The following is a 12183-nucleotide window of genomic DNA, read 5'->3' as shown; positions in this document are numbered from 1 at the left end:
ATATAAGATTCCTCTACTTGTTCTGGACCTTCTCAGAAATATGCAAAACATCCCTAATGGCTTCAATCATTAGCTGCACCCCTTTAGCAATGGATGCATCCCCCCCTGCATATCCCCATCACCGTCCCCTGTATCAGAGTCGGTATCAGTGTCAGCTTGCATTATCTGGGCAAGTGTACATTTTTTGGGGTATGTAGGTGGGGTTTTAGAGGAAGTAGTGGGAGCTGAATACTTCAAACCCACTACAGATTGTCTCAAAAACTGCGTCTCTTTCTCAGTATGTGACATCCTTGTTGAAATCTGGGATATCATTCCCCTTATAGAATCCACCCATGGGGGTTTGGATTCAGAAGGCTGAGACAGCACATTGCAGTCCTGAGTACATGGAATAGACTCCTCAGGAGAAGATAAACAGTCTGCAGCACAGGACACAGAGTCCCTAGACAAGGTAATGTGGATATACACACTTACACACACACAGGTAAATGTCAGATACAGTTTCCCCCAGAGTACCTTCAGAGAGTCACAGAGTATAAGGAGCCAGCCACACAGCGCCCCTGTAGGCAGTTATTATGATAACAGCTTGGCACTGACTAACTAACCTTAATAGGTCAGTGTCCTAGTTCCTATGATCTGCAGGGAGAAAATGGCGCTGGTGAGTGCTGGATCCACTCTGAGGAAGACCTGCCCCTTGTAATGTCGAGCGACTTCCCGCACTAATTGTTTATACTGGCCTGAGGATTTTAGTGCTAACAGGGGGATTAGCGCCTGTTAACTGTGTGACCAGTGTAGGGTTTATCCGTGTTGGCTCAGGACGCCCCTCAAAGCGCCTACACTGTGTGTTGCTGAGCTTTCCTGGAGTGCAGACTGTCAGAGCTGCGCTCCCACCCTTGTGCCGCCATACCCTTCCGCTAACCGGGACACCGGCGCTGTGCTCACCACTTTTCTTTCTTCTGGCTTTGTTAGGGGGTGGCGGCCGTGCTGCAGGAGTGAGCAGTCGCCTCGTGGGCTTGCGATCAGCACCATCAGGAGCTCAGTGTCCTGTCAGCGGAGTAGAGAACCATTAACTCTTCAGGAAGTTGGTTCCTATTCCTGACCCCCCCCCCCCTAAGTCCCACGAAGCAGGGAGGCTGTTGCCAGCAGCCTTCCTGTAAGCTAACTCTAGAAAATAAAAAACTAAGAAAAGTCCTATGAGCTCCCCTAGCAGTGACCGGCTCCTCTGGGCACATTTTGTAAAAAAGTCTGGTAGGAGAGGCATAGAGGGAGGGACCAGCCCACACTATTAAACTCTTGAAGTGCCAGTGGCTCCCAAAGGACCCGTCTATACCCCATGGTACTAACTGGACTCCAGCATCCTCTAGGACGTAAGATATAGTAGATTATAACCTAGCAGATGATTATGATGATTGCAGGGGTATCATATGGTGTATTGCATGTAAAGTACCTTGTTTCACACCTACTCTGCTGTAGCAATATACCTTATATACGGGTGAGTAACACATGTACAGGCTTACCAGCGTATGAACACACACATAAAGGAATGCTACATTACCAATGCTTCCAGGAGTAACGTTAGGAGACATTTCTCTGATCCATCAGCTCATATGACTGATGTTATTGTTCAGCTAGAATCTCCAATTCATACGATATGTTCCCCATCCATTGTTTTACATTGGTGCTGACATAGGACTTGGCGAGTGACTACATCTCCATTTATACTTCATGGTTAGTTACCAGTACAAGAGAGAGAGATCTAAGTCTTATTATAATATTACATTTGTTATTGTGAGTGTTCTCAGGAGGGTGGACACAATGATTATAAAGACACAATATTATAAAGCCTTCATTAAAAGTTATGTTTTACTATACACACACATTTACAATTAAGTGTCCCAGAAAGTCTTCTCCTATTGTTTACAAGATTAATATTGTTACAGAAAACGTCACATTTCCATAATGTATTTTTATTTCCAGCAGATGGACACACAAGCAGGAATATCTCAGAAGGACATCTTATGTTATCCCCGGATTGTGACATAAAAGATAATGACAGTAGACAGGATTCTCCTGGAGCTAACCCCATTACCCCAATTATACATCCAGCTCTATCAGCTGGTCCCCCTGATCCTGGGGAATGTTCTCCTGATCACTCTGATATTGGTGCATCTGTTACAGCTCTGACAGTAGATACAGTGTTTCCGTGTTCTATAGATGCCAAATGTTTTACACAGAACACAAACCTTATTACCCATCAGACAGGTAAGGCAGGTGAGAGGCCACTGATATGTTCAGAGTGTGTGAAATGTTTTACATGCAAATCAGATCTTATTAGACATCAGAGAAGTCACACAGCTGAGAGGCCATTTCTATGTTCTGATTGTGGGAAATGTTTTGCACGGAAATCAGTTCTTGTTAGACATCAGAGAAGTCACACAGGTGAGAGGCCATTTCCATGTTCTGAGTGTGGGAAATGTTTTGCACACAAATCAGATCTTGATAAACATCAGAGAAGTCACACAGGTGAGAAGCCATTTCCATGTTCTGTGTGTGGGAAATGTTTTGCACACAAATCAGATTTGGTTAAACATCAGCGAAGTCACACAGGTGAGAAGCCATTTCTATGTTCTGATTGTGGGAAATGTTTTGCACACAAATCATATATTGTTATACATCAGAGAAGTCACACAGGTGAGAAGCCATTTTCATGTTCTGAGTGTGGGAAATGTTTTGCACACAAATCAGATCTTGTTAAACATCAGAGAAGTCACACAGGTGAGAAGCCATTTCCATGTTCTGAGTGTGGGAAATGTTTTGCACACAAATCAGATCTTGTGATACATCAGCGAAGTCACACAGGTGAGAAGCCATTTCCATGTTCTGAGTGTGGAAAATGTTTTGCACACAAATCAGATCTTGTTATACATCAGAGAAGTCATACAGGTGAGAAGCCATTTCCATGTTCTGAGTGTGGGAAATGTTTTGCAAACAAATTACATCTTGTTAGACATAATAGAATTCACACAGGTGAGAGGCCATTTTCTTGCTCTGAGTGTGGGAAATGCTTTATCCAGAAATCACATCTTGTTATACATCAAAGAAGTCACACAGGTGAAAATCCATTTCCGTGTTCTGAGTGTTGGAAATGTTTTACACACAAATCAGATCTTGTTATACATCAAAGAAGTCACACAGGTGAGAGGCCATTTTCTTGTTCTGAGTGTGGGAAATGTTTTATCCAGAAATCACATCTTGTTATACATCAAAGAAGTCACACAGGTGAGAATCTATTTCCATGTTCTGAGTGTGGGAAATGTTTCGCACACAAATCAGGTCTTGTTACACATCAGAGAAGTCACACAGGTGAGAAGCCATTTCCATGTTCTGAGTGTGGGAAATGTTGTTTAAGTAAATCACATCTTGTTATACATTATAGAAGTCACACAGGTGAGAAGCCATTTCCATGTTCTGAGTGTGAGAAATGTTTTGCACACAAATCAGATCTTGTTAAACATCAGAGAAGTCACACAGGTGAGAGGCCATTTCCATGTTATGAGTGTGGGAAATGTTTTACATACAAATCACATCTTGTTATACATCAGAAAACTCACACAGGTGAGAAACCATTTCCATGTTCTGAGTGTGGGAAAGGTTTTACAAACAAATCGCATCTTGTTAGACATCAGAGAAGTCACACAGGTGAGAAGCCATTTCCATGTTCTGAGTGTGGGAAATGTTTTGCACACAAATCACATCTTGTTATACATCAGAGAAGTCACACAGGTGAGAAGCCATTTTCTTGCTATGAGTGTGGGAAATGTTTTACATGGAAATCACAACTTGTTACACATCAGCGAAGTCACAAGTGAGAAGCCATTTCCATGTTTTGCGTGTAAGAAATGTATTGCACACAAATCAGATCTCATTAAACATGAGAGCAGTCACACAGGTGAGAAGCCGTTTTCTTGCTATGAGTGCGGGAAATGTTTTACACAAATCACATCTTGTTACACATCGGAGAAGTCACACAGGTGAGAATCCATTTCCATGTTCTGAGATTGGGAAATGTTTTGCACACAAATCAGTTCTCAGACATAACAGAAGTCGCACAGGTGAGAAGCCATTTTCTTGCTCTGAGTGTGAAATGTTTTACACAGAAATCACAACTTGTTACACTTCAGCGAAGTCACACAGGTGAGAAGCCATTTCTATACTCTGAAAAATAAATCAGCACAATAGACATCTTTCAGGTGAGGAACCATTATAATCTTCTGGAGTATACTCATTATTGCCATGCATTGTTCTTCAAGGTTCTTATCCTATATCCTATGCTTTTTGCAATATACATGCTACTGCCAGGTGAAATAATCAGATGGCATGCCCTCATCTATCACTGCTATGCAGATTACCTGCCCCGTTACTTCCATCTGCAGATGAAGGACTGTTACCAGCAGTACCAAGAATCCCCAAGCAATTCTGAGATGTCAGGGGGAGACAGGGTTGGTGGCACTAGTGCTGTAGCGGGGGCTGCCGGAGGCACTGTCTGTGGGTAAAATTGTCCCCAAGTAGTGCTGAGGTGGAAGAGGGGGTACACAGGGTGGCTGGCAGTAGTGGAGACGGTGGCAGTAGTGGGGAAGGACAAGGCGGTTAGCAGTATTGGGGGAAAGACTCGGGGGGAGATAGGGCTGGTGGTGGTAGTGGGGGGAGACAGGGCGGATGGCTGCAGTGCAGTACCAAGGGATGTTGGAAGCAGTAAAGAGGTGTATGGATCCCACACAGAATCAGCTGATAATTAGACTTGATGATTATGTGTCCTTATTTCTAATGCATCCCTTGTATGTGTTACTGTTATTTGCTGTGTCAGCCTTTATGTGTGTTCTGTGTAATAATCCTGAAAGTAGTGCTGCTACCGATCTCATATCATTTGTAGTAACTTGGAAAAGATGAGATATGAGGTGCACTCTGGAAGCTTATAGGGGGTTAAAGATGAACGCACATGTGACATCACGCAGCCCCCGGAAAATGGTCCTGGTCCGCCTGCATTCACCCCTCAAGTATGCGGCCGCAATGTGCGTGTTCGCATGGCTGACGCACATGTGCATTTTGCCAACACCAGCAAATTGCTGTGGCCCACTATTGCGGTTGGGCCTGAATGACCCCCATAGGCTTTTGGCTCTCCTGATATGTATCTGTTTTACTTCCCTGCCATACTAACCCGTAACATGAATTATTTCTGTGCTTTAAAGGATATTTTATCCATGTGCAGAGTAATGTATTTTTTAAGTTTAAAATATAGACAAAAATTTGTATTAAAGATATGAAATAAAGTTGTTTAAAAACAAAAGATTTCCATTGAGCCTTTTTATTTGTCTGTGTATTATCTTATTTTCAGATAATTGTCGCTATGGTGACAGAAACAATTTCCTGTTAATGTGTCATTGTATTGTTACTTTTGTGTCCACATAATATCAGTATTGTTGTGTATAAATAACTCGTGGGTACACACACTGCCATTGTGACTATGCAATTTCCCTTGAACTGGCTGGAGCCCAGAACCACGAATAGTGACTGTATATACTTGCGATTTTGGCTATGTCTGATTTTGACAGCTCATTTGAATAGTGGGATGACATTACGGGGAGGGACTTTTTCTGTATGCATTTCGAGTATGGGGTGACTTTCAAGGCATGCCTTGAAAAAGAGTCACCCCAGACTCGAAACGCGTTGCCCAAAGGAGGTCTTTGCTCAGGTGAGGTGGATATGTCTCTCATGTCTTTTTATTTCTCTATATTTGGGATTTGGAGCTTTGTTACCGGACCTCAGCTCAACAAAATCATATATTCTTCCTTGCTGGGATCTCGCACAGCCCCCCTTTCCCCTTACGGCTTGTATGTTTATTTATTTTTTAAACCATTTGTGAAATTATTTGTACCTATACTGCATCACTGTACAAGTCTATTTGACGCAGAGACCTTTATACATGGAGTTATGCTGTATTCATTGTGAGTAATGGTACGCTTGAGACGTACCTTATGATAACGATACCTTGTTATACTGTTCCTCACTATGTAAGTGAGGTATGCTGTTCCTAAGATCACCTGCATATCTTATTTGTGGGGTTAAGATATAAAGAAACCATTATAAAGGTTATAGCACATTATATTGTGTAAGTGAGGTACACCACATCTACTCTACTAAAACAAGATCATTCACTTTCATAAGGAGTACCGCATTATAATCTCATGTATGGAATAATCTTGAACATACAGTGGAGCAAAAAAGTATTTGGACAGCCACCGATTGTGCAAGTTGACCCACTTATAAAGATGAGAGAGGTCTGTAATTTCCATTATACACTTCAACTGTGAGAGACAGAATCTGGAAATTACATTGTATGATTTTGAAACAATATATTTGAATATTCTTGCAGAAAATAAATATTTGGACAATCAAAAAGTTGAACTCAATACTTTGTAATATAACCTCGGTTGGCAATTTCAGAGGTCAAACGTTTCCTGTAGTTCTTGACCAGGTTTGTACACACTGTAGCAGGTATTTTGGCCTTCTCTTCCACCATGCAGATCTTCACTAGATCTGTCATGTTTTGGGGCTGTCGCCAGGCCACACGGACTTTCAACTCCCACAGATATTTTTACTGGGTTGAGGTCTGGAGACTGGCTAGGCCACTCCAGGACATTGAAATGCTTCTTACAGAGTCACTCCTTAGTTGCCCGGACGGTGTGTTTGGGGTCATTGTCATGCTGGAAGACCCAGCCACGTTCCATCTTCAATGCTCTTACTGAAGGAAGGAGATTTTTGTCCAAAATTTCACGATACATGGCCCCATTCATCCTCTCCTTAATACGGATCAGTCGTCCTGTCCTATTTGCAGAAAAGCAGCCCCAAAGCATGATGTTTCCACCCCCATGCTTCACAGTGGGTATGGTGTTCTTGGGATGCCATTCATCATTCTTCTCCCTCCAAACACGGCGAATGGAGTTTATTCCAACAAGTTCAATTTTACTGTCATCTGACCACATTACATTCTCCCAATCCTCCTCTGGATCATCCAGCAGGTCACTGGCAAACTTTAGACGGGCCTGGATATGTGCTGGCTAAAGCAGGGGGACCTTTCGGGCACTGCAGGATTTTAATCCATGACAACATAGTGTGTTACTAATAGTAACCTATGTGACTGGTCCCAGCTCTCTTGAGATAATTGACCAGGTCCCCCTGTGTAGTTCTGGGCTGATTCCTCACCGCTCTCAAGATCATTGATACCCCACGAGGTGAGATCTTGTATGGAGCCCCAGGTCGAGGGAGATTGTCAGTGATCTTGTATTTCTTCCATTTTTTTTATAATTGAGCCAACAGTTGATCTCTTCTCACCAAGCTGCTTGCCTATTGTCGAGTAGCTCATCCCAGCCTTGTGCAGCTCTACAATTTTGTCCCTGGTGTCCTTAGACAGCTCTCTGGTCTTGGCCATGGTGGAGAGGTAGAAGTCTGACTGAGGGTGTGGACAAGTGTCTTTTATACAGATAACCAGTTCAAACAGGTGCCATTAAAACAAGTAATGAGTGGAGGATAGAAGAGCTTCTTATAGAAGTAACAGGTCTGTGAGAGCCAGAAATCTTGCAGCTTCATAGGTGTCCAAATATTTATTTTCCACAGGAATATACAAGTAAATTGTTTAAAAAATGTACAATGTGATTTCCTGTTTTTTTGTTTTTTTTTACAGATTCTGTTTCTCACAGTTGAAGTGACCTATGATGGAAATTACAGACCCCTCATCTTTTTAAGTGGGTAAACTTGCACAATCGGTGGCGGTCCAAATACTTTTTAGCCCCATGGTAGATACATCCACATATTTCATTGGAAGTTTCTACACATAATTTCCGTACCATTATGTCTTCTATGTACCTGTGAGTCCACTCTGACAGCACAGAAAGTGGATATCTATTGGATCAAGGAATTCCAGTTGTCCTAATTAACTTAGGATAAGTATTAAATATAATTTTCCGTATCATTTACCACACTTCCATTTATATAGGCACAGATGCGCCATCCTATTCACGTTCCCCTGTTTCTATAGTTCTAATTTGGACGTGTTGGGATAAGTCCTTTTTGTGAAATTAAGAGGCAGCCACTGTACCAAACGAAGCACCAGGAAGACTCCCACCTACATTTTACAACAAGAAGAAGAGAATTGTTTGGGCCAAGAAACACAAGGAGTGGACATTAGACAAGTGATAAAATGTACTTTGGTCTGAGTCCAAATTTGATATTTTTGGTTCCAACTGCCATGACTTTGTGAGACCCAGAGAAGGTGAGCGGATTGTTTCTGCTAGAGATGAGCGGGTTCAGTTTTACTCTGTTCTCAAAACACCATCTTATTGGCTCACTGACATCACGTATTTGGGATAGCCAATAAGAAAAATCCGGTTAAAACCAAACTGGCGCTAATTCTGGTGTTACATCCTAACCCACTCATCTCTAGTTTCTGCATGCGTGGTTCCAACTGTGAAGCATGGCGGAGGAGGTGTGATGGTGTGGGGGTGCTTTGCTGGTGACACTGTTGGTGATTTAGTCAAAATTCAAAGCACACTTAACCAGCATGGATACCACAGCATTCTGCAGCGCCATGCCATCCCATCTGGTTTGCGCTTACTTGGACCATCATTTGTTTTTCAACAAGACAATGACCCCAAACACACCTCCAGGTTATGTAAGGGCTACTTGACCAAGAAGGAAAGTGATGGAGTGCTGCGTCAGATGACCTGGCCTCCACAATAACCTGACCTAAACCCAACTGAGATGGTTTGGGATGAGTTGGACCGCAGAGTGAAGGAAAAGCAGCCAATAAGGGCTCAGCACCTCTGGGAACTCCTTCAAGACTGTTGGAAAACCATTTCAGGAGACTACAACATGAAGCTGATTGAGAGAATGCCAGGAGTGTACAAAGCTGTCATCAAAGCAAAAGGGGGCTACTTTGAGGAATCTAAAATAGAAAACAGAGTTTGATGTACAGTAACACTTTTTTGTTTACAACATAATTCCATATGTGTTCTTTCATAGTTGTGATGTCTTCAGTATTAATCTACAATATAGAAAATACTTAAATAAAAACCATTGAATAAGAAGGTGTGTCCAAACTTTTGACTGGTACTGTACATACACTACCACTATCTACAGGCCAAACAACACACATAGTTCTGGCTGCAAATATTACTATACATTTACCTGCAAACAAACACACTCATGCAACAAATGCCACAGTGTGCATTACTCACCGTCAAGTATTTGGTGGCACAGCTGAGCCAGCAATTGCGGCTGACGGCGGTGGAGGTCAGACCACTGCCACTCGAGTTGTACAATGGTCCGCCATGTGCGGCCCTTCGCCCATGCGCCACGTGTGGATCTCCGCGTAGGCCACACACTTTCGGGCATTAGACACGTATGGGCCCGCGCAGCCTATGCAGCGGTCCATGACCATGGTGAGGAGCCGCAGCTCCCGCATACTAAAGGCGACAGCTCACATGGTGCCAATGGCGTATTCATCAGAAATGATAATATTTCTACTGTCTGCCTGCTGTTGATTGGCCATCAGCTGTGATGCTGACATATATTGATAAACTTTATTGCTATTACTCCAAGTTAACAGTCTGGTACGTGTTCTCAGTTGCGAACGCAATTGTGAGTGTATGCTACTGGAGCTTTTTTTTTCCAAAAACAATTTTATTGACAGGAGATCATAATCACAGAGAGAAACATTTCACACTTCAAATGAACAGAGATCAAAAATACAGTATGTACAGAAGAATGTGAACAGGGAATAATTGGGGAACATTCGGCTTTAAAAGGGGTGGCCGGTATCCAACACAGTCATATTGTACCAGGTGGTGAGGCTAAAACTTTGACGTAGGAGTGATTTGGTGTTTGGGGGAAGCGTTAAGAAATAGGACAACCAGGTGGCAAAAAAAGTTGCAGTCCATTTTTCTTTTTGCAAAGAAACTTCAGACCAATCCATTGTAAATAGATAGGATAACCTGGGATATAAAAGAGCAATGGGAGATATCCACTGAGATAATGTTGTCTTTTTAGCTGAGGCAGCCAGTTTATTAAGTAATTTCAGGTTAGATCTCGATTCGGCGGGGACTATACCCCAAAAGGTCCATATATCTTCTATGGTAAAGGCTAGATGTAAATCACGAGTAATGTAGTCTTGAAGGGCTGACCACAAGGATCGAACCCGGGGACAAGAGCATAGACAGTGTTTAATATCAGCCTCCAGGTCTCCACACTTAAAGCAAGCCGACATGTCTGCTCTGCCCATCAAAAATTTTAAGCTTGGGTGTAAAATAAGCCCTGTGTAGAATTTTGTGGTTCATTTCCATATATGATCTAGAAACCATTTGTTTGTTCAAAGTCTGGTAGGCAGAAAGCAGAGACTTCATAGTGAGACCAGGGAAATCATTCTCCCATTTCATCAGTTCCCCCAAACCTCCCTGAAGGGTTGGTACTAGGCGGGCTTGGTCATAGATGTATGAGGTAGTGAGTGGAGATCCCGGGTTTCGTCGTATGACACTGTCAAGGTCTGTGGACATACCTCTATCTCCCAAAACAGTTGTAATTGAAGTAATGTAACTACAGGCCTGTAGGAAGGGGAACAAAGGTATGAACAATGTCGGGAATTTTTCTTTAAGTTGTGTACGTGTTAAAAGAATGAACGATTCTGATTGTAAAAATTGGAATATATAACAAAGACCAGGGGGGTAATTTCGAGTTGTTCGCTCGTTTTTTTTTCTGCAATGGAGCGATTAGTTGCGCATGCGCAATGTCCGCAGTGCGACTGCGCCAAGTAAATTTGCTATTAAGTTAGGTTTTTTACTCACGGCATTACAAGGTTTTTTCTTCGTTCTGATGATCGGAGTGTGATTGACAGGAAGTGGGTGTTTCTGGGCGGAGACTGGCCATTTTATGGGTGTGTGCGAAAAAACGCTGCCGTTTCTGGGGAAAACGCGGGAGTGTCTGAAGAAACAGGGGAGTGTCTGGGTGAACGCTGGGTGTGTTTGTGACGTCAAACCAGGAACGAAACTGAATGAACTGATCGCACTGGCAGAGTAAGTCTCGAGCTACTCAGAAACTGCTAAGAAGTTTCTATTCGCAATTCTGCAAATCTTTCGTTCGCAATTTTACTATGCTAAGATTCACTCCCAGTAGGCGGCGGCTTAGTGTGTGCAAAGCTGCTAAAAGCAGCTTGCGAGCGAACAACTCGGAATGAGGGCCCATGTCTCTGCCTTATCTTAAATATTGGGGACATGAGGTAGTGGTGGTGGAAGTCAGGGTTTCCCCATAGTGGTAAAAATATAGATTAGTAGCGTAACAAACGTAGTCTAGGGTGCAAAGTACGCCAGGCAACACAAGCAGAGTAGATTAAGCAGTTGGATTTAATTGATGGCAGGAGAGCCTGAGGTGGCGTGTGTAGCAGAGACGTTAAGTTCCAACCAGGTGTGAAAAGTGGATATAGAATAGAAGCGCTCAACACTCACTGACCCTGTGATCTAAAATTAAATAACAACCAAGGTGTCCTTGGGGATTTTTTGAATGTAAAAATATATTTATTATGATACAGTAAAAATTGTACAATAAACCAAATCTATATCTTATCATAAAACCCTTTATCCTCACTGCAATTCTATTGCCAAGAGCTATTCTACATTCACATCAAATTGCAGATGTCAGCTAGATAACTAGCAGCAATATAGTGGTAACAATTGTTGCAATCAGATCTTCAAGCTATCTATTCAACAATGTTGAGTGTATATTCAGACACAATTGTTACGATGTAAAGAAAAGAATTAATGGATGTAGAATGCACTCACTCGCTCTGAATTCAAGAGCTATGTTATGTAACGTCTCAGAGTTCCAGGAGCCGATGACAGGTGTTGGTGAAATAATTGATTACCTCTCCGGTAGGCTGGCTGGTCCCGAGCGTCCTCGGGTAAAGCCAGAAAACTCAAATGAAGCTGCAGAATTTTGAAGCACTGGCCGTGCTAGCCGGGGTCCCACTGTTAAACCTGCTGTCCCTGGGCGTGCACCGCCCGTTGCAGTCTGTGGGGAAGAACAGGTGTGTGACTGCTGTTGGAGGGAACCCGCTGCAGAGAGAGTACCTTGGTGGAACGCCTC

The 12183-nt window shown here is 42.8% G+C and overlaps 1 protein-coding gene across 1 annotated transcript in view; it reads left to right on the top strand.

Moving 5' to 3' along the window:
• LOC134984358 (zinc finger protein 615-like) overlaps positions 1 to 4658 on the top strand; it is a 42053-nt gene extending 37395 nt beyond the window's left edge. Inside the window, exon 5 of the mRNA XM_063949955.1 lies at positions 1975 to 4658. Coding sequence (XP_063806025.1) covers positions 1975 to 3866 — 1892 coding nt within the window. The 3' untranslated portion in view covers positions 3867 to 4658. The remainder of the gene's footprint in view (positions 1 to 1974) is intronic.
• The last annotated feature ends 7525 nt before the right edge of the window (positions 4659 to 12183 follow it).

The sequence above is a fragment of the Pseudophryne corroboree genome (assembly GCF_028390025.1).
Source record: "Pseudophryne corroboree isolate aPseCor3 chromosome 3 unlocalized genomic scaffold, aPseCor3.hap2 SUPER_3_unloc_5, whole genome shotgun sequence".
Classification (NCBI taxonomy): domain Eukaryota; kingdom Metazoa; phylum Chordata; class Amphibia; order Anura; family Myobatrachidae; genus Pseudophryne; species Pseudophryne corroboree.
The sequence above is the reverse complement of the archived record's forward strand: the minus strand, read 5'-3'. Positions and strand labels throughout refer to the sequence as shown.